The sequence below is a fragment of the Anomaloglossus baeobatrachus genome, chromosome 2 (assembly GCF_048569485.1).
Source record: "Anomaloglossus baeobatrachus isolate aAnoBae1 chromosome 2, aAnoBae1.hap1, whole genome shotgun sequence".
NCBI lineage: Eukaryota > Metazoa > Chordata > Amphibia > Anura > Aromobatidae > Anomaloglossus > Anomaloglossus baeobatrachus.
The window spans coordinates 705,521,225-705,544,124 of NC_134354.1; the positions used below are offsets into that span (position 1 = coordinate 705,521,225).

At 46.6% G+C, this 22,900-nt stretch overlaps 1 protein-coding gene across 4 annotated transcripts in view; it reads right to left on the reverse strand.

Moving 5' to 3' along the window:
- Positions 1–2,806: 2,806 nt before the first annotated feature.
- The window catches only part of LOC142292146 (serine/threonine-protein kinase Nek5-like), a 138,201-nt gene continuing 118,107 nt past the window's right edge, over positions 2,807–22,900 (reverse strand). For 3 of the 4 annotated variants that reach the window (XM_075337300.1, XM_075337299.1, XM_075337301.1), the window contains exons 18-23: positions 19,968–20,042; positions 18,742–18,829; positions 14,437–14,589; positions 10,727–10,843; positions 6,136–6,244; positions 2,807–4,561 (exon numbers count right to left, since the gene is read on the reverse strand). In XM_075337300.1, coding sequence (XP_075193415.1) covers positions 4,192–4,561; positions 6,136–6,244; positions 10,727–10,843; positions 14,437–14,589; positions 18,742–18,829; positions 19,968–20,042 — 912 coding nt within the window. In that variant the 3' untranslated portion in view covers positions 2,807–4,191. The remainder of the gene's footprint in view (positions 4,562–6,135; positions 6,245–10,726; positions 10,844–14,436; positions 14,590–18,741; positions 18,830–19,967; positions 20,043–22,900) is intronic. The other variant, XM_075337302.1, reaches the window with a different exon arrangement.

The following is a 22,900-nucleotide window of genomic DNA, read 5'->3' on the forward strand; positions in this document are numbered from 1 at the left end:
ACACACTGTATACAAAAGGGGAGAGAGGGGCAACCCTGTCTATTTCTAATCCCAAAAGGGGAGAACAACGTGCCATTAACACGAAACTAGGCTGTGGGGCCTTTATACAAAGCTAGAATCATCTGCAGGAAGAGAAGGCCAACTCCCATCTGATGCAATGCCTCCTCCATAAACCCACAGTGGACTCTATCAAAAGCCTTCTCTGCATCAACAGAAAGTGTGGAGGTACTGCAGATTTAGCTTTTGAAATGATAAGCATGGTCTTAATAGTGTTGTCGTTCAACCTCTCTCGACCTCTAGACTCTTGACAAATCCCATATGATCTGTATTAAAGGGACTCTGTCAACAGGTTTTTGCGATGTAATCTAAAGCCAGCATACTGCAAGAGTTAAACAGAGAATTCAGGCATGGCTGTCTTGTCAAGGTCTGATATGTTATTTATTTGAGATGTTTGTTTAGGTCCTGCTGCTTATCATTGCTTGGACTACATTGTCAATCGTACAGTAGTCCGGCACGTCTCCGCCTCTGATTAACACCTCACTGTCAATGTACGATCTCTATTGAGAGGCTGAGGAGGACAGCTTTCTTTGTTCTGCTACATGGTTAAATCTAAAAATTTTGATTGTGTCAGAACCGCTGCAGCCAGTAACCTAAGTGATACATTGTTGGATTCAGGATCTCTCCTGGCTACATCATGTAGCCCTAAGATGAGGTAGCAAAAACCTGCTGACTGATTCCCTTTAATAAGAGAAGGCAACAGAGGAGCCAGTCTGTTAGTATCATTGAAATAATTTGTCTACATTCAATGAGATTGGTCTGTAATTAGCTGTAGCTGAAGGGTCTTTACCCGGCTTATGGAGGACGCTAATGTGTGCTCCCAAAGTTTGAGGGGCAAAACGTATTTCCGTCTAGAGAATTAAAACTACTAGACATTACTGATGCTAGTTGCACTCAAAAGAATTAAAAAAAAGCCGAAGTAAATCCATTAGGACCAAGATGTTTTAGGGAGGGTGTAGATTGAATGATGGAATTTATTTCATCCTCTGAGATATCGTCCACTAGTGCATCAGAGACACGACTATCCAGGGAAAGCAGAGACGTTTCTTGGATATATTTTTTAATCCGGATGGAGAGTTCCAGAGGAGGAACGTCTGAATATTGACCTTTGATATTGGACAGTTTTTCATCATAGGAACAAAATATGTCAATAATTTCTTTGGGTTTATGAGTGTCCCCACGATCATGTCTCTTGATGCTCGGGATATACGAGAAAAGACAGTCAAGAAGAGAAAACGTTACCAATTTGTGCATTCCTATGGAAATCCCTATAGATTTTGACTCTGGATAAGTGCTGTGGAACCAATAAGAAAAACATATATCCTACATGATAGGGACATGTTCAGACTTAAAATGTGTTTTTTGTACCAAAAGAATGTGATGTGATCTCTGTTTATATATAGATTACAGGATTTGCAAATGTATGTGCGCCACATTGAACCAAAGGGATGAATGGGGAAGAAAAAGAAAGGAAAAATATTGTCTGATTGGTTAGTAGAGCCCTGTTCAGCAACTCACAGTATTTTAAAGCACTACCAACCACTAGAGAGCCCCTTAAAAAAACAAGAAAAAGAAGTATAGAAATTGAGAAAAATCTTCCACACCTGTCCAGCAGAGTGTAGATACCACTAAGTAGAAACGGGCTTTCTACCGAGGAATCCTCCCCCATCCCATTCCCCCCGGACCCAACTCCAGCCTATATGTAGAGAATTGAAAAACATGGGCCAAACTTAAACTTGAATCACACAACCATAAAAATTGTTCCCCGGCAAGAACATCACAACTAGATCTGTTGAACAAGGCAAATTTCAGAACTAAAGCCCGCTTTACACGCTGCGATCTCGCTAGCGTGCGTGGCTGCCCCCATCGTTTGTGCGACACGAGCATATCGCTGCCCGTCGCACACAAAATCGCGCACCCCCGTCACACATACCTGCATAGCGACGTCGCTGTGACCGGCGTACCGCCTCCTTTCTAAGGGGGCGGTTCGTTCGGCGTCACAGCGACATCACTAAGCGTCCGCCCAATCAAAGCGGAGGGGCGGAGATGAGCGGGACGTAACATCCCGCCCACCTCCTTCCTTCCTCATTGCTGCCGGGAGGCAGGTAAGGTGAGGTTCCTCGTTCCTGCGGTGTCACACGTAGCGATGTATGCTGCCGCAGCAACGAGGAACCACATCGTCCTAGCAGCAGCAACGATAATTGGGAATAGGGGGGCATGCCCCCGATGAGCGATTTAGAACGTTTTTGCGACGATTCAAAATCGCTCATAGGAGACACACACAACGAGATCGCTACAGCGGCCGGATGTGCGTCACAAATTCCGTGACCCCAACGGCATCGCTGTAGCGAAATCGTAGCGTGTAAAGCCACCTTAACAGCCTCCTTTCGCTAACAAATCTGCTCCTTAATTCTAGGCTATAAACTAGAGAGAACATTTGAAGCACAGGACTAAAGGCTGCTTTACACGCAGCGACATCGCTAGCGATGTCGCTCGTGAAAGCACCCGCCCCCATGGCGCACAATATTGCTAGTACCTGTTACACATACGTACCTTCCTAGCGACATTGCTGTGGCCGGCGAACAGTCTCTTTTCTAAGGGGGCGGTTCATGCGGCGTCACAGTGACGTCACACGGCAGGCGTCCAATAGAAGCGGAGGGGCGGAGAGCAGGCGCATGAAAGACACGCCTACCTCGTTGCCGGAGGACGCAGGTACGGTGTTGTTCGTCGTTCCTGCGGTGTCACACATAGCGATGTGTGCTGCCTCAGGAATGACGAACAACCTGCGTCCCAGAAGATCAACGACATTTTGAAAATGAACGACGTGTCAACGATCAACGATGTGGTATTTTGGATCGTTAGTGGTTGCTCGTACGTGTCACACGCAACGACGTCGCTAACGAGGCCGGATGTGCGTCACGAATTCTGTGACCCCAACGACATCTCGTTAACGATGTCGTTGCGATTAAAAGGGGCTTTAGTCTGGTGGTGGAGAGACAAATTCTCCGTCATTCTGTCCTCCAGGGGTCGTCTCAATGTTACGTCTTTGTTGTCTCTGTGATTATGGGACCATATGCAATCTGGGACCTCTTGGAAGTCCCAGCCAGTCCATGGGCTGCTAATAAGTGGTGGGAGCATGGCTACACAGCAGTTAACTAGAAGGCACGATATATCTAGTCCATGCATCTCTATGTATCACTTAGTATACTGTGTGCAGCAGTTGTGCTAGTCACAGTTTTCTTCACTGCAGATCCAGTAGTTCTCTGAATGCTGAGCCGTGAATAACCCTGCCCTCACTACTGATTGGGAGATTTCTGTGTCCACTCCATATTAACAAAAAGCTCCTAAATCAGTAATGGGGGCGTGGTTGGACTAGGTGGCATGAGACACCTAGTCCTATAGTGATAATCTCCTGCTGATAAAATACTGATGTTATTGAAACTACAACGCGCAGCCCAGTAAGTGGCAGCACTGGAATCAAGGTCTGCTGTCAGTAAAACCTGCTGACTGATTTCCTTTAATTCGCAAAGCTATAATATGTGTAGGTTTGGACATAAATGGAGGAAACCAAGAAAAATAACCTTCTGAATTATTAGTATATGCTGTATACATAATGAAATCAGCACGGTTTGTGAATAAGAGCTTGTGCCTATGGCTAAGTTACAGCTCCATTTTATATAGCGTACATTAGGGCTGCCACAGAGAAGCGCCTCAACGTTCATATGGAGGTTTTTCTTTCTTTTTTGGGGGGGAGGATTTCAGATCTATATGATAAAACAATTTGTGTATGTACATCCCTCTGCTTAAAAGCCGAAAGATATAAAAGAAATAACTAGGATATATACAGTAGGAGGCTTCAACTAACCAGAGATCAATGGTAACCGGAACCAACCTTTTCTTTACATTATAAGGATAAAGTAATCTCTTCATTAGAGGAGTTATTTGTCATACTCTGACCTGACGATAAGACCACTGCTCCTTTCAAGCAGGGGGCTCCGGACCCCCAGGGCTTATGATCCCTGCAGTGGGAGTCCCAATTATCAGCTACTTATCACCTATTCTGTGGATAAATGATAAGTTGATGATATTTAAATCCATTAATCCCACAATTCATCTTTTTGCCCATTGCAATATCTATTCTACAGAACAAATAGGAGACTGTGCGGAGCCTTTACTGCCAGGATCCGATGCATCCGTCACCTCATCAGTCCGTCCCTCTGCTGAAGTCCGTGGACCGTGATTATTCTCCATGGCACTCGCAGCCGGAGAGGAGTTCTGCTGATTCTTCACATCTTCAGCTTTCCTTGCTGTTGTCGGATCCTCCACAGCTGCTTCTATGTTATCTTGTCTTAACATATTTTGACTGGTACTCGCCACAGAAGTATCGTCGCAGGTCTCCTTTTTATCTTCATGCTCACCATCATCACTCTCATCATCTCTGGGCGTCAGAACCTTTTCCATCATGTCTATAATCTCTGCTTCATCATCAGACTCTTCAAAGGTGCTGGGTAAAAAAAGAGCAACACATGAACCAGAACTGAAGGGGATCATTATAAGTAACCATCATCCCATGTAATGTGGCTGTTGGAGAGGAGCGCAGACCTTACTGGTCCGTCCTGACCCCCCTCTCCACAAATACTGCATTGTTACAAACAGAGGGTGAAAAATTAGAACGTGTCCAGGTAAAAAAAAAACAGGCCATGTTCTTGTAGGTGATATAATGGTATTGTAATGAGGGGACTTTCGCTATGAATCTCATGTATGTTTGCCTCCACTCTCATCGTTATCTTGTAGAAAATCTGAAGTTTTAAAAGGAAAAGTACTAAGTGACAGATGGCAAGTACCATAAACGGGTTGTCCACTACTTTAATATTGATGGCCTATCCTTAGGATAGGTCATCAATGTCTGATCAGCCAACAAATGGCCCCCTGCCGATCAGCTGTCTTGTCAGTCCCGGCGGCGGCAGCAGCACGCAGCTGGAAGTGCTCAGTTTCTGAGCTGCTCCGTCTTCTGATAGTAGCCGCGGCCAGGTACTGCATATCCCCCTCCTATTGATCTGGGAGGAAGATATGAAGCATGCGCCTGTGGCCACTATGAGAAGACTGAGCAGCTCCGGTACTGAGCAATTCCGGCTGCCTGCCGCTGTCGGGACCAAGAACAGCTGATTAGCACTGGGTCTGAGTTGTCGGACCTCGGCCGATCAAACATTGATGACCTATCCTAAGGATAGACCATCCAAATATTGTAACAAATCCAAGGGTCTGCAGTCTGGGATGTATAAATACCTTCATTTATTGCAATTTTTTTTTTAAATTCAGCGGTACAGACGACCACAGAGACACAAGGTTAGCGATCCATGTGTTTCTGTGGTTGCTTGTACCGCAGAATTTTTTAAAAATTTTGCAATAAAAGAAGGCATTTATATATCCCAGACTGCAGACCCCTGGATTTGTTACAATATTTGGATTTTATTACACCCGGACCAGGGATATCCTGTGCAGACATTGTGAGACACCCCAGATTTTGATAGTGGTGAGCTGGCTGATTTGTGTTAAGGATAGACCATCAGTGTAAAAATATTGGATAACCCCTTTAAGGAGGTTGCCCTCTATTTTTACATTGATGGACTATCCTTAGGATAGATCATCATGGTCTGATCAGTCGAGGTCCGACACCCAGCACATCCACTGTTTAGTTGTTCTCTGTGCCGGCGTCGGCAACAGGCAGAAGAAAATGCTCTGCTCAGGAGTTGCCCTGTCTTCTGATAGCAGTCGGAAGAGACGGATATGCAGTACCTGGCCGCTATCAGAAGATAGGGCAGCTCCACAGCTGCACATTTCCAGCTTCCAGCTGCCTGCTGCCGTCCACTGCACTGGGAACAGCTGATCGGGGGGGGGGGGGAGTGCCAGCTGTCAGACCCCGGCCGATCAGACATTGATAGCCTATCCTAAAGATAGGCTATCAGTATTAAAATAGTGGACAAGTTCAAGATTTAGTTATACTTGCATGTTGAGGCAGTTGTTACTAGTAGGGCTGTATATGGCTCAGTTTTTTTATCATGCTCCTACTACACATACGTGTCTTCATCATCAGATCGGGGCTCAAAACGTTCTTCATCCAAGTCATCAGATGTCACATCTTCCTCTGGTTCTTTTGTGGCTGGAGGCCATTGCTTCAATACTCCATCTATACAGACCAGGTTAAAGAACATATTACATTTTAGCAATTTTCTAATCTTATGGGAAAATAGCTCGGAAACCTTAGTTGTCATCTTTCTATACTTCTCCATGACCAATGTCCTTAATTTTCATTTATATTAAGTAGTGATAGTTCTATTTCCAAGAACCTTTTAGACTACATACTTCCAGATCAATAACACAAAGCTCATCTGTAAATTCCCCAAATTCAACTTTTCTTATAGTTTTCTTAATTTAAATGTTATAAACAACAGCTGGGCCAAGAATATAATGTACAAAAATGAAACACAGCAACATCACATTGGTCATTTCATTACTTACCATATACTTGTCCATGTGCACTGTGGGTTATGCTTATTCAGTATTAGATTAAAAGCTAGCGCTAAGCCCCCGTCACACAGAGCAATGTCGTTAACGATATCGCTGAAACGTCACAGGTTTTGTGACACAACAGCAACCCCGCTAGCGATCTCGCTAAGTGTGACATATAGCAGTGACCAGCCTCCCGCTGCGATATCAACGATCATACCTGAAGGTCCGGTTTCATTTTTTGATCATTGGTGTCCCGCTGGGCACCATACATCACTGTATTAGACGCCATAACAACGACGAGTGACCTCGTTGGAGACTCAGAACTCAGCGTTCTATTGAGGTCTGAGTCGTCAGAATAGCTGCTGTGTGACAGGGTCCCAACGACCGCCGAGGTCGTTACACGGATCACCGTATCGTTGCTGCGTAGTTAATTAGATCTGCCTATTTGACAGCTCACTAGCGACCATGTAGCAATGTACCAGCGATCCTGACCAGGTCGTATCATTGCCGAGATCGCTGGAACGTCGCCACGTGTAACGGGACCCTAAAACTACTGCTTCCAGTATCTGTTATGGTTTTCAGTGCTGACATTAAGTCAACAATGCTGCAGCCAAGAGCTGACGGTACAAGCTGCTCGAAGCAGCTGAGCTGATTGGCTGCTTCTCTGTTGACATGACATCAGTGCTGCAGACCATAACAGATACTAGGAGCAGTAGTGCAGACTCAGCATTTGACCCTAGTGAGGATGAATAACGCACAGGTATGTGGTTTTTAATACAAACTGCAGCTGAGGAAACCTCTTTAAGTAAGAAAATACTAAAGGTACAGCATTTTGTGAGAGTTTTTCGGACATCTAATGTATATCTGCAAAAGGTTAAAAGTAGGTTTCATGCTGCATGTATGTCAATGCTGATAGGCCTTCCAAAACGTAGGGGATATGTTTCCGATCAATGGGGGTCTGACCTTTGTGGCCACCACTGATCCCAAGAACTGGGGTTCTGAAGAGCTCTGGCTGAAAGGAGTGGAGGTTGATCATGTGCACTGCCTTCACATTCATTCTAATAGGAGCACTGAAGATCAACCAAGTGCTGGGCTCAGTAACCTCCGCTGCTCTTAAGAATGAATGGAGCATGATCAACCTCTGTTGCATTCAGCAAGGGCTTTTCAGAGCCCCAGTTCTCAAAATTGGTTAAAAGGAAAGTATAAATAGGGGATACATTTTAACTTTGAGAACACCCCTTAAACTGTTTTAGAACACATGTCCTGCAGACAACAGTTCCCACCTTCAGACTCTTCTCCCTTGGCCCAGCTTGTTTTTGAGCTATGTTCGGTTGATTGACAAGTCTCTCCCTAATTTATATAAACCTGCTAATCAAGTTGAGCAGGTAAAAGCTGAGGGTAAAAAGTCTTGTCTCCTGTGCTGGGAAAAAAGTATGTTTTCACCGGAAAGGCTATAGAATTTCAGAGTAAAGTATATCTCACTGGTTCTGGCAGAATGAAACAGAATACAGGCTCCTTTTAACTAGTCAGATCCAGCTTGTTACAGAAAGTTACAAGGTGGATTTTCATTGCATAAAATAACAAATTTACCAGTTTCAGGTGTCCATGTAACAAACCAAGCCCGGATCGGAATAGACATAGGAGGCACTTAGCTAGGAGACCTGGCGGTCAGTCTAGATATTGTATGGTCCATATGCCATAGGCCTGTGAAACTGGCTTTTTTGGACAGAAGTCACCTAGGCAAGGATCAACTAAATCCAAAAGATCCATCTGGGCAACAGTACACGAGGGAAGCTCAGATGCACACTGTGAAAGTCCACTGTGACCTGAGAAGGGAAGAAGAGTTGGGCCATAACGAAGAGTTGGGTGGGGAGGGAGTAGCCGTATTAAAGAGGTCATCCACTTTATCTTTATTTTAATGTGTTTGAGACAGGATATTGTAGCACTTACTAATAAAGATGGGCAAACCTCAGATGTATTACCCCGATTGCCAACACTCGAGAACAATAGGCATGAGCTGGGTAAAGTGCCAGGATTGGATCATCTTCTGGATTAATTCTGGGGCGGTTGAAGGCTGCTGTTTTTAGGTTGGGGAAGGCACCATAACCATGGGCCTCTTCAGCCTAAGAATACCAGCCCCCAGCTGTCTGCTTTATATTGGTAACAAAATTGGGGGGGACTAAACGTTGTTTTTTTTATCTACATAATTAGAAAAAGCCGCATGGGTCCCTCTTATTTTGATACACAGCCAATATAACGTGCATAGTTGGGTCTGCATCCTCCAGCTGTTTGCTCTATCTGTGCTGGGTGTAAAAGTATCGGGGACCCTATCTCATATTTTCCAATTATTTAATTATTTTTGCAGTCAACTTGGGGACCCAGATAGCTACTGTGAGGGCAACAATCACAGACGCCGGCAGTCGGACTGCAACCAATTACAGACGCTGTTACAGAGAGTAGGCAGGGGAAGCAGTGAATGAGATTAAATGAGTGGACCCCGTAGCAGTGAGACAGCTGCGTGGAAACTCAGTAAGTATAAATGTCTGGTACGGACCCTGAATTTTACAGTTCCGGTTCGCCCATTACTACTTATTATTACGTTATAGTATCTCCTTTTTAAAGCATTGTGCACTTGTTCATGCCACTATCCTCACAGGCTGCACAGTTATCCTGTTCTCAAAGTGGCAATGGCCGGAGGAACATGTGACTAGAACTGTCCATTAGCCTCCTCAAATTGAAAAGCAGCTTTCTCAAGTGCAGTGTATTTCAACTGGAGGAGGCTGATAGACAGGTCTGGTCACTAGATGCTCAATTAGCAGCCATCTTGAGAACAGTAATGTTGTGTGGTCTGTGAGGAAGGTGACACTAACAAGTGGGCAGTGCTTTACAATGCAGTAGAAACTTAAATACTTATTACTAATTGCCACAAAATCATGTCCCCAACAAATTTGTTAAAGCACCACTCCAACTTTTAATTTTTTATTTGTCCGCTACAGTGGCGCTTTAAATTTAAGTTCCCTGACCCTGGTCTTATACTCACCCTCCGCCATCTTCATCTTTTTCCATTGCTGCTCCGGTCGGTCTCCTGTGATATGTGATCTGCCGGCTGCTCCAGTGTTTCATGGAGCACATCGGAGGGTCACAACTCAATACAAGTCTTTGAGAGCCTAATTCTGGCCTCATTCTGGTTGTTGGAGTTGCATTGAGAACTTGAGATGACATTTCTGAATTCCGGACAGACAGACGTTACGGGCACAAGATGGCGCTGCAGGACTGAAGCGGTTTCGGTAGAAGGTGAAGACACCGGAGGGTCAATATTTGACAGGGGACAGGAGACTTCAATTTAATGGGAACCTGTAACCAGATTTGGAGCCTATAAGCTGCAGCCACCAACAGTGAGCTCTTATATATATGTTGTATATAAGAGCCCAGGCCACTGTGTAGAACATAAAAAACACTTTATAATACTTACCTAAACAGTCGGTACGGTGCAGACTGGTCAAATGGGTGGTGCCATTCCCCGGGACCTCCTCCTCCTCTTTCGGCGGTCTTTGTTCTTCTTCTTCTGAAGCCGGTGTGCATGACGCGTCCTATGTTATACACACTTGCCGGCACTGATATCCTATGCAGGCACACTGAGCAGGGCAGATCAAAGTGCACCTGTGCAGGACCTCAGTGCCGGCGAGTGTGTATGACGTAGGACAAGTCATGCACGCCGGCTTCAGATGAAGGAGAACAAAGATGGCTGAAAGAGGAGGCGCCGGTCCCAGAGAACGGCGCCACCCATTTGACCAGTCTGCACCGGAGCGACCCCTTAGGTGAGTATTATAAAGTGTTTCTATGTTCTAAACAGCGGCCTGGGCTCTTATATATAGCATGTTAGACTGCTGTATCTAAGAGCTCACTGGTGGTGGCCGCAGCTTAAAGGCCCCAAATGTGGTGACAGGTTCCCTTTAAAGCACCACTTCAGTGCTTAGGGAAAAAAAAAAAAAAAAAAGACGCTGAAGTGGTGCTTTAAAAAAAAAAGATAAAGTCAATTACCTTTTTAAGGCCCAAAAGGCCCAAAAAGACCCAATGAGGAGGTGATTAATGTTTTGTTGGCACATAGCTATTTCATTATTTTCTAGCATGACTGAGATTAAAATATACAAACATGTACCTTGGATAATTGCTTCGGGTGCAATGGAGTTATCCATATCTGCTGCCTCCAAGGCTCTCATCAGGGTTTGTGGTGCCTCCTGTCTCCATTGCTTCCTGTTTCCTGAGAGATGATCTTCTTTATTGAAAAAAAAAAAAACATATAACAGGGTGAAAAAAGGTCCATTTGTATAGGACAGGGCAATGATTTCTTTCTACATAAACAAATTAACTTGCAGTAAAACCTAAAAGTTACTACGCTTTTCAGAATTATCCATATTTCTACATAAATTTAACCTAAAATGACAACAAATATTCACACAAGTCCAAAAAATAAATAGAGAACCGAATAAATGAGTCAAAAATATTAAACTTTTAAGATACATATTTTTTTTATATTTAAACGTTTATTGATTTTAGCTAAAGCTCAGCACAATAGAAATGGAAGATTGGTACAACACAGGGTCACAGCTCAGGTGCCACATCATGGATAGAAGGTAGTACAAAACCAAATCAATTAGAGAGGAAAGACCACGGGGACTACCGAAGACCGCACAAGTTCATAGGAGGAGGGCGGAGAGCCACCGAAGGTAATCCATGGAGTGAACGTCCCCAGGTGATGCAGGTCATGCCACAGAGTGAAAACTGGGGGCAGCTAAGAAAGATTCAAAGTAAAACCACTTTGTGGCCGTGGCTGCTACGTCGTCACGGGATTGGGTCAGTATCCTCTCCATCCGATAGATCATGTCCACCTCACCGATCCACTCCTTCAGGGTTGGAGGATCCGGTGACTGCTAATGGCGAGGGATAATGGTCTGGGCAGCCTGGAGGTGTCTCAGCAGAGCCTTTAAATACACTTTTTTGGGCAATGAACATGTAAAGCAAATGCCTTGGGTCATCTAGGCACCACGATCCCCAAGACCTCCTGGAGAACTCTCAAAACCCCATCCTAGAAGGCCGCACATGACCACCACACATGTGTCACGGTGCACCCCTGCCTTCCACATCGCCAACACACATCCAGAACCCCCGGGTACCATCTGTGGAGAGATGAGGGGACCCTGTACCACCTCAAGATGATTTTATAACTATTCTACTGAGATTTAGTGGCAGTTGTGGGACAGATGGAAGCAATGCTCGCACTGTTCTTTGGGGAACACCAGTTTTAAGACATTTTTATTCAGGAAAATGATCCAGTATCACGTCTGTGAGTAGCAAAAGTATGTGAACCTTTGCTTTTCTATATGATATGATTCCCTTGTCTCTCTCACAGCCTCCTAAATGCTGCAATCACTATTGGTCCTGTATTTTAAGGAATTAGACAGGCGAAGGTGGTTGAAGCTCAAATATCACTTAAGCTCCTGTGTCCGCATGATCGCTATCACGTGCCGGTACGTCCATTTGAGGGAAACATCCACATTATATGACTTACCGGTACATTATATGTCGGAAGGGTTATTTAAAACAGGTCACCAACTCACATCTGATTATTATCTCATTGGTTGAGAACACAAGAGTAATCTTCTAATCCTAAAGATTCACATTTATTTGCTATTCATAGATGTACTATTGAATCATTTTTCTAATCTAAAAATGACAAAGTCTAATATTTTTGGCTCATTTAGTTTTTTTGGGTCTCTTTATCTACTTTTAGGACTTATGTGAAAATCTTTAGGTTAAAGTTATGCAGAAATTTAAACATTTCTAAAGGGTTCACAATATTTAAAGGGAACCCGTCAGGTCCAATATGCACCCAAAACCACAAGCTGTTTTGGGTTCATATAGCTAATCCCTGCCTAACGGTCTCACGCTGTACTAACATACTTTTTCCAAAGATCTCTTTATGTATTTCTAAAGATCCTTTATGACATGCTAATGAGCTTAGGGACTAGTTCGCCCTTTTAGCACGCCCACAGGGGTGTGCTAACATGCTATTCAATGCACAGCATCATCGGCAGTGATGCATGTACCTGTGTCTGTTGTCACCGCCTCAGACGCCGGGTTTAGGCTCAGTGCGCATGACCAGAAGTCCCGGCACTTACGGTCACGTGCACTAGACCTTTGTGAAGCCAGCACGCGTACACCCTGCTTCATAGTGCACATGACTGGAAGTTCTGGGACTTCTGATCATGTGCACTGAGCCTAAAGCTGGGTTCACACTAAACGACAGCGACAACGACGTCGCTGTTACGTCACCATTTTCGGTGACGTAACAGCGACCTTGTAAGTCGCTGTTATGATCGCTGCTTAGCTGTCAAACACAGCAGAAGCAGCGATCATAACGTCGCTACATGTGCAGAGAGCAGGGAGCCGCGCTTAGCGCTGGCTCCTTGCTCTCCTGCAGCACACATCAGGTTAATTAACCCGATGTGTGCTGCAGCTACATGTCACAGTTCAGAGAGCAGGGAGCCGCGCTTAGCGCTGGCTCCTTGCTCTCCTGCAGCACACATCGGGTTAATTAACCCGATGTGTGCTGCAGCTACATGTCACAGTGCAGAGAGCACGGAGCCGCGACACTGCTTAGCGCTGGCTCCTTGCTCTCCTTGCTACAGTATACATCGGGTTAATTACCCGATGCGTACTGCAGCCACATGTCACAGTGCAGGAGCCGGCACTGGCAGCAAGAGCGGCGGAGGCTGGTAACCAGCGTAAACATCGGGTAACCAGGGAAAGGTCTTCCCTTGGTTACCCGATGTTTACGCTGGTTACAGCTTACCGCAGCTGCCAGTGCCGGCTCCTGCTCGCTTCATTTCGTCGCTCTCTCGCTGTCACACACAGCGATGTGTGTGTCACAGCGGGAGAGTGACGACCAAAAAATGAAGCTGGACATTCAGCAACGACCGGCGACCTCACAGCAGGGGCCAGGTCGTTGCTGGATGTCACACACAGCGACAGCGACGGGACGTCGCTGCAACGTCACAGAAAATGGTGACGTAGCAGCGACGTCGTTGTCGTTGTCGCTGTGTGTGACACCAGCTTTAGCCCAGCGTCTGAGGTGGTGACAACGGACACAGGTACAAGTGTCACTGCCAATGACGCTGGGTAATGGCCATTGAATAGCATGTTAGTACACCCCTGTGGGCATGCTAACATGCTAAGAGGGTGGACTAGTCGGGGGAAATAACGCCCTTGTGATTAGTCCCTGCACTCATTAGCATATCACAAAGGGTCTTTAGAAATACTTTTACTAAAGCTCTCTTTATCTATGCTAGTGTATACAGGGACAGTTAGGCAGGGATTAGCAATATACACTCAGAACTGCTCATGGTTCTGGGTGTATATTGGACCTGACAGGTTCACTTTAAAGCACTGCTGTATCAATAGCACAAATTGTATAACAAACAACACTAAATATTCCACTTACATAACAGATAGTACGACTAAATAATTATGTGATTGATGCGAATTACCAACTCAACTTGTGATTTCTGCAAAAGGTAACTTGTAAAAGGGGAGGGGAATTTTTAGAAACCGGTATGTCAACATTAAAAAAAATAAAAACACTTTGTACGGTTTATGACTCATTTCCTTTTTTTTTTTAAAGGAAGAAAATAGTTATTGTTTCAAAGAAACCTGAAAATGACAGAATTGTTTTCAAGCAGGTGACACTGGCAATAATGGCGTTTTATTACCACTTGGCTGTAGTTACACTTCTTAATTAGGCCTAAGTGTAGCCTAGGATATAAAAAACCTTAGTTAGATTTGATAAGATGTCACACATTGACCTTTTACCTGCCATGGCAGAAGGGCCGGAATCTCCTTCAAAGATGGTGTCACCCATAGTATTCCACTCAGGTGAGATGCCAACTTCTCGTAGATTACCAAGGAGTGTGTGAGGCTCTTTGGCAGTCCACAGTTTTCGGTTATTTACTAGATTTCCATCTCCTGTAAGGAGACATAACACAGTTACTTCTGTTCTGGGATAAAGTGTTTCTAACATGTGCTCTTATGCGTCAGACTAAAGGGGGCTTTACACGCTATGAAATCGTTAATGTTTTATCGTCGGGGTCACATTGTTAGTGACGCACATCCGGCGTCATTAACAATATCGCAGCGTGTAATACTTACCAGCGACCTTAGGCGACCTCAAAAATGGTCAAAATCGTTCACCATGGAGAGGTCGTCCCAAACTCAAAAATCGGTAAGGGTTGTTTAGCGTTGTGGTTCATCGCTCATGCGGCAGCACACATCGCTATGTGTGACACCGCATGAGCGAGGAACGTCTCCTTACCAGCCGCCGGTCGCAATGCAGAAGGAAGAGGTGGGCGGGATGTTTACATCACGCTCAGCTCCGCCCCTTCGCTTTCATTGGCCAGCCGCTTAGTGACGTTGCGGTGACATCACTGTGATGTCGAACGTCCCTCTCCCTTGAGGGAGGGATTGTTCGGCAGTCACAGCGACGCCGCCGACCAGGTAAGTATGTGTGACGCTGCGTAGCGATAATGTTCGCTACGGCAGCGATCACAAACAATCGCATGTGCGACGCGGGTGGGTACTTACACGCTCGCTATCGCTAGAAATTGCTAGCGATATCGCTTCCGTGTAAAGCCCCCTTTAGGCTCCAAGGTTTGGGTGCAGCTGATTCCTCTGCACCCCCAAGCTAAGAGCATGAATATATATATATGAATCCCTATAGCTATTTTCCATAATCCAGTGAAAAGCCTTTTTTAAACAATGTTATAAAAAAGGAAGACATTTCCATACTGTTTTTGAATGAGATATGTCAATTGCCACAAAGGTAATGATTATCAGGGCCGCCGTCAGGGCATTACAACCATGACTGATGTATGGGGCCCGGTGAAGAGGGAGGCCCGGCCGGGCCTAGGCCCCATACACTGTGCTACATCTATAAAATGGTGAATATTATAAGGACCTTCTTTGTCCTGCCCTTCTGATGTGATGAAGAAAATCCAAGATCAAGAGAGTTAAAATAGCAACTGTGGTTTATTTCAACGCATTTCAAAGCCTATCCTGGCTTTCACTTCGGAAAAACCACAATCATAGCCTTTATTTTCCTGAAGAACAACTAGGATAGGCTTTGAAACACATTGAAATAATCCACAGTTGCTATTTAACTCTCTTCATCACATCAGAAGGGCAGTGCAAAGAAGGTCCATACAGTAAAATACTCATCATCTTCATCCTCCTGGCTTGGATCTGCAGTAGCCCTACTTACATGCTCTTTATCATTTTCATCAGGTGAGCACACCTAATATTATTAACCTTTTGTTTACCACCAGAAAAGACCCTATGTGCTCCTTTTTTCCCTCAGTATTTCCTACTTGTATCTATAAAAAGCACAGCATAAGAAGAGTATACAAGCAGCACCTAGGACAGAGCATGTACTCTCGAGGATACACATACCAGAAATGGAGAACCTAGGCTTTTGACCATGCTCTGCCCCATCTACATTGAGGTCAGTTCACAAAAGGTGAGATTTTAATACTAGAAGCTAGGACTGTCCCAAGCAGGGTACACCTTGATGTGGTGGGATGGCTTTTACGCTTTTTTTGAACAAAAACAGTGTTCATCTGTGCGGTGGCAGCTGCTGGGTATCACACATCTGCCACTATTTGCATGAATAGGAGTGGATTCTCACTTCCCGGCCAGTGGTCACTATATTGTTGATGGAGCTATGCTTCTTCGCTTCGCAACGGCTACCATCCGGTGGCACAAAGAGCAGCTGCTCGGGGACGGGAGATTGTCACTCTTAATCTGATATTAATCATACTAGAAGGTGGCCCGATTCTACGCATCGGGTATTCTAGAATTTACGTATTGTGTAGTTAATGTATGATTTTTGTTATATATATATATATATATATATAGATGTTGTTGTTGTGTGTTGTTGTGTGTTACCAAGTGTTTGTGTAGGGCGCTGTACATGTTCTGGGTGTTGTCTGGGTGTGGCGGGGGGTGAGAGCGGTGTTGTTTGTGTGTTGCGTTGTTTGTAGAGCGCTGTGTGTCTGTAGCGTTGTGTGTGTTGCACGGTTTGTGTGGGTGTGGGGTGTGTGTATGTGTGTTTTGGGGGAGCTATGTTTTGTGCAATGTGTGTGTTGTGCAGTATGTGCATATATTTGTGTGTGCCGCGGTGTTTGTGTGTTGGGTGTTGTGTGTGTGCGGCGTTGTCTGTGTGTGTGGGTGTCTGTGTAGGGCAGTGTTTGTGGTTCCGAGTGTGTGTGTGTGGTGTGTTGTGCAGTGCGTGTGTGGCGGTGTGTGTGTGTGTGTTTTGGGGGGAGGTGTGCACCCCCCATCGTGCTCCATCCCCCATGCTGCGCACCCCCCATCGTGCTCCATCCCCCATGCTGCGCACCCCCCATCGTGCTCCATCCCCCATGCTGCGCACCCCCCATCGTGCTCCATCCCCCATGCTGCGCACCCCCCATCATGCTCCATCCCCCATGCTGCACACTCCCCATCGTGCTCCATCCCCCATGCTGCGCACCCCCCATCGTGCTCCATCCCCCATGCTGCGCACTCTCCATTGTGCTCCATCCCACTTGCTGCGCACTCCCCATTGTGCTCCATCCCCCATGCTGCGCACTCCCCATTGTGCTCCATCCCCCATGCTGCGCACTCCCCATTGTGCTCCATCCCCCATGCTGCGCACTCCCCATCGTGCTCCATCCCCCATGCTGTGCATTCCCCATCGTGCTCCATCCCCCATGCTGCGCACTCCCCATCGTGCTCTATCCCCCATGCTGCGCACTCCCCATCATGCTCTATTCCCCCATGCTGCGCACTCCCCATCATGCTCCATCCCCCATGCTGCGCACCCCCCATCGTGCTCCATCCCCCATGCTGCGCACCCCCCATCGTGTGCTCCATCCCCATGCTGCGCACTCCCCATCGTGCTCCATCCCCCATGCTGCGCACTCCCCATCGTGCTCCATCCCCCATGCTGCGCACTCCCCATCGTGCTCCATCCCCCATGCTGCGCACTCCCCATCGTGCTCCATCCCCCATGCTGTGCACCCCCCATCGTGCTCTACAGTCATACATCAGACAGTATACACGCACACATCTGATCGCATACACTCACACACACACCCAACTTCTTCCTGTGCCCACCGGTGGGCGGTCCCAGCAGCTGTGCAGCACGCCATGCTCATCTGCCGACACTCACAGATCCGATCGCATACTCACACACACACACACACACACTCACACATCAGAACACACTCACACACATCCGATCGCATACACGCACACACACACTGACGATATCGCACATACGTGCTCACACAATCACAACATCCGGAGATACCACATGCTTCTGGCCATGTGATCCTCCGGCAGGTCCTGGAAGGTCACTGCATGCACAGGATCGCCGCCGAGAAGCAAGCGATATCACGGGATGTTGTGAGTGTGTGGATGCGATCTGATGTGTGTGTGAGGTGAGAGTGAGTGTGATCTGATGTGTGTGTGTGAGAGTGAGTATGAGTGTGAGAGTGAGTGTGATCTGATGTGTGTGTGTGTGTCTGTTCTTATGTGTGTGCGTGTGTGTGTGTTCCACCGCTGCAGGACCTTGTTGCGCTCACCTGGGAGCCGGAGTACGCTGGTAACCATGCTACAATATTACATGGTTACCAGCGTACCCCGCCCCCCGCTCGCACGGGAGCCCACACCAGCGTACGCCGGCGTACGCTGATGTGGGCTCCCGGGGGTACAGCACTCACCTGGGAGTCTGTTCGGGGAATGCGTGCGGTGGGCGGGGCCAGAGCGAGCGTGCAATGCGTGAGGGGGGCGGGGCATGGCAGAGTTGCCAATGCGTGCAGGGGGCCGGGGCGAGAGGCCAATCCGTGCGAGGGGGCGGAGCCGAGGCGAGACGAGCGGCCAATCCGTGCGGGGGGCGGGGACATGGCGAGCCCAGCGGCCAATCCGCTGTTTGTCACCATAAGGACACAATTTTGGAGCAAGACAGACAGACAGACAGACAGACAGAATAAGGCAATTATATATATAGATATTCAAAAGATAGATCATCAATAGTGGACAGACTTTTTGAATTAAGTTGTATTTGATCCATGACCTGACCTTGATCCACATAGATCTCACGCCAGTTGGTGCCTTCTAATTTTTCTCCATGTTCAAAGGTTAACGTGTCATTGAGTGGATCAATTTCCTGTAAAATAATATCCAACATTTCCTTTATTATTAACAGAAAATTATGGTTACTGAGGCAGGCAAATAATAGTGTTTTGGACATATACAACATTGACAGAAGTATTGGGATCCCTACACATTGCACCTACAGGAGCTTTTATGACATCCCATTCTAAATCCATAGGCATTAATATGAAGTTGGTCCTCCCTTTTCAGGTAAAACAACTTTACAAAGGTGCTCAGTAGGATTGAGGTCAGGGGTCTATGTGACAAGTCATGTTCTTTCATACCAAACTCACCTAACCATGTCTTTATGTATATAGACAAGGGCCTAAACTATTTGCACAAAACTGCAAGCTACAAATGTCCAAGATGTCTCAATATGCTGAAGCACTAAGATCTCCGCAATGAGAATAGCTTCCCCTTAGACCCCACTATAGCTTCTCATAGAGGCAGATCAGACCTCATACTTTGCACTGATGAGAGGCAATCACCCCGAAACACCATGTCTGCAAATTGAAGTTCTGATCTGCCATAAATCCTAAGTCATATGAAAAGGCTTGTTAAAGGGCCAGTTTTGACTTTTATGATTGCTAATTCCAATAGGTGGCGCTAGAGTTCATCTCCTTCCTCCCTCAAGAGACAATTTGGAGATTTCCCTTTAAGGACAATAAAATGCCAACGATTACCCCATAGCCTTATTATTCCTCCACTACAGTTGCAAAATAGAGTCAGGCTAATAACGTTCCCCTGGCATTCACCAAGCCCAGACTCATCCATGAGACGCTGGATGGTGAAGCTTGATCCGTCACTCAACACAACATATTTCTACTGCTCCAGAGTCCATTGATGGCATGATGATAAACTCACAGTGATCATAGGTAGCTATGCCTGACCATTACAGAGGAGCAGCGTTTCCCAGAGCGGGAGCAGCAGTTATGGCCCCCAGTTCTGGCTCCTAGAGAAGACCTGAGCAGAGCACCATTTTGTATAGTGACATGGGCTCTAGTGCTAAGAAAACCCCTTTAAAGAGTGAGTGTGGCCATGGAGCACCATGCTGCATAATACCTTACATAAGGAGATATAAAGCAATGGTGCACAGTTGCATAAACTACAGTACAAGGACCCCAGATTAATAGTAACAGAGTTGCTCTGACCTCCTCATTCTCGGTATGGGAACCATCAATCTGAATTTCTTCTGTGATGTCATTGATTTCGAATCTTACTCCACCCTAAAAATAGAAAACAATATTACGTATCAGAGGACTTGAGATCATTTCTCCTTCAATACTATTATACCTCCCCATTTAATAATAATCCAGGAGCATCTTTTCATTTAATTCTGCTTTGTGTCACTGTTCTGTAATTCCCCTGTGACTGTATGAATAAATTGACAACGGGATTTTGCTATTCTGCCATTAATCCACTGCGTAGGGACAAGGGCAGAAGCACTATGTTCTCAATTGAGGTCTCCCACGAAGGTCCTTTCACAACTTTACAGTCTCTTAAGGTGGCTTTACACACTGCAACATCGCAAACGACATCGCTGTAACGTCACCGGTTTTGTGACGTAATAGCGACCTCCCCAGCGACATTGCAGTGTGTGAAACACATCAGCGACCTGGCCCCTGCTGTGAAGTTGTGATCGCTACAAATTGTTCAGGACCATTCTTTGGTCCTTTGTTTCCCGCTGTGCAGCATGATCGCTAGAAAGTTTCTGTGTGTAAAGGGGACTTAAAACACTGGAAACGAGTGATGTGTCACAATATCTGTCAATCACTATTCTCTGTCAGTCGGTCTCTCCCTCTCCGTCTCTATTCTCTCTCTGTCGGTCCATCACTATCTCTGTCCCTCTCTCACAGTCTGTTGGTCATTTTCCCCTCCTCTCTCATACTCACCATCCCCCGATCTCCGGCGCGGCGCTGCACGGCATTCACACTGCTGCGGCGGCGGCTTGTACTATTTTGAAAAAGCCGACCGCTCATTAAACAATTTCGTATTCCCTACTTTCCCCGCCCACAGGCGCCTATGATTGGTTGCAGTGAGACACGCCCCCACGCTGAGTGACAGGTGTCTCACTGCACCCAATCACAGCAGCCGGTGGGCGGGTCTATACTGTGCAGTGAGGTATCTCGGGGAGACGCCTGACATGATTAATCTAGGACTTAGGCGGGCTTTGCACGCTGCGACATCGGTAACAATGTGTTACCGATGCTGCAGCGATAGTCCCGCCCCCGTCGCATGTGCAATATCTAGTGAAAGCTGCTGTAGCGATTATTATCGCTACGGCAGTTTCACACGCACATACCTGCCGTGCGACGTCCCTCTGGCCGGCGACCCGCCTCCTTCCTAAGGGGGCGGGTCATGCGGCGTCACAGTGACGTCACACGGCAGGCGGCCAATTGAAGTGGAGGGGCGGAGATGAGCAGGATGTAAACATCCCGCCCACCTCCGTCCTTCTCATTGCAGCCGGCGGCAGGTAAGGTGATATTCTTCGCTCCTGCGGCTTCACACACAGCGATGTGTGCTGCCGCAGGAGCAAGGAACAACATCGCACCTGTCGCTGCACCGGCATTATGGAAATGTCGGAGGCTGCAGCGATGATACGATAACGACGCTTTTGCGCTCGTTCATCATATCAAAAAGGATTTACACGTTGCGATATCGACTGCGACACCGGATGTGTGTCACTTTCGATTTGACCCCATCGACATCGCACGTGCAATGTCGCAACGTGCAAAGCCGCCCTTATTCTCTGACAGTACACCCAAGAGGAGGGCCTTTGTGGGAAACTGGGAGAAGGACATAGGCACAACCTTTTCTGATTCACAGGTCAACCTTATTTATAGGCGATCACACAGCCCTTTGTGCTGCATCAGAATTCAAGAAAACTCATATAAAGTGGTAACCAGGTGGTACACTAAACCAGTGCAGTCGCACCAATGGTACCCATCCTCTTCCTCAATGTGCTGGAGATGTGGCGCGGAGGAGGGTACGTACATTCACATATGGTGGGGTTGCCCAATAATTAGTTCCTTTTGGCAGGACATCTCACTGCTTGTTTCGTCTCTTGTGGACGGTAAAGTCCAACTCACCCCAGAAATGGTCCTACTCAACTTTCCAATCTGGCCGACCAATAACTCTCTATCAAAACTGGCGGCCTTTGTCATGGTAGCAAGTAAGCTTTTGGTCCCCACCCTACACCCAATATCCCGTCTAAAAAGCAGGTACTTAGCAAAATAGACCTCTTATTTCGCACTGAGGAATTGAAAACATTGAAAAGAAAAGAGACAAGGGCAATAGTGACACCCAGTTGTCATCTTATTCACACATTCCTGAAGGAATTATGAGAAAAGTTATTAAAAAAATGTATTAAACAGATATTTCAACCAAGGAAGTGACCATAGTGGGTTCAGGGACTACAGTCACGCCCAGAGCCTGGAGCTTTTAGGAGCAAAAAAGATTCCTTTGGCCAATGTCAAAACACAGATACTATTAAATGCCTCTGATATTTCTGAGTGCTGTTGGAGATTTGCTATTAGGGCTCACAAGCTTCAAGTTAGGGTACCGTCACACTTTAGCGATGCAGCAGCGATCCCACCAGCGATCTGACCTGGTCAGGATCGCTGCTGCATCGCTACATGGTCGCTGGTGAGCTGTCAATCAGGCAGATCTCACCAGCGACCAGTGACCAGCCCCCAGCCAGCAGCGACATGCAAGCGACGCTGCGCTTGCACGGAGCCGGCGTCTGGAAGCTGCGGACACTGGTAACTAAGGTAAACATCGGATATGGTTACCCGATGTTTACCTTAGTTACCAGCGCACACCGCTTCGCTTAGCGTGTGCAGGGAGCAGGAGTCGGCACTGGCAGCGTGAGAGCTGCGGAGGCTGGTAACGAAGGTAAATATCGGGTAACCACCTTGGTTACCCGATGTTTACCTTGGTTACAGTTTACCGCAGGCTGTCAGATCCCGGCTCCTGCTCCCTGCACATTCAGGATTGTTGCTCTCTCGCTATCACACACAGCGATGTGTGCTTATCAGCAGGAGAGCAACACTAAAAAAACGGATCAGGGCTGTGTGTAACGAGC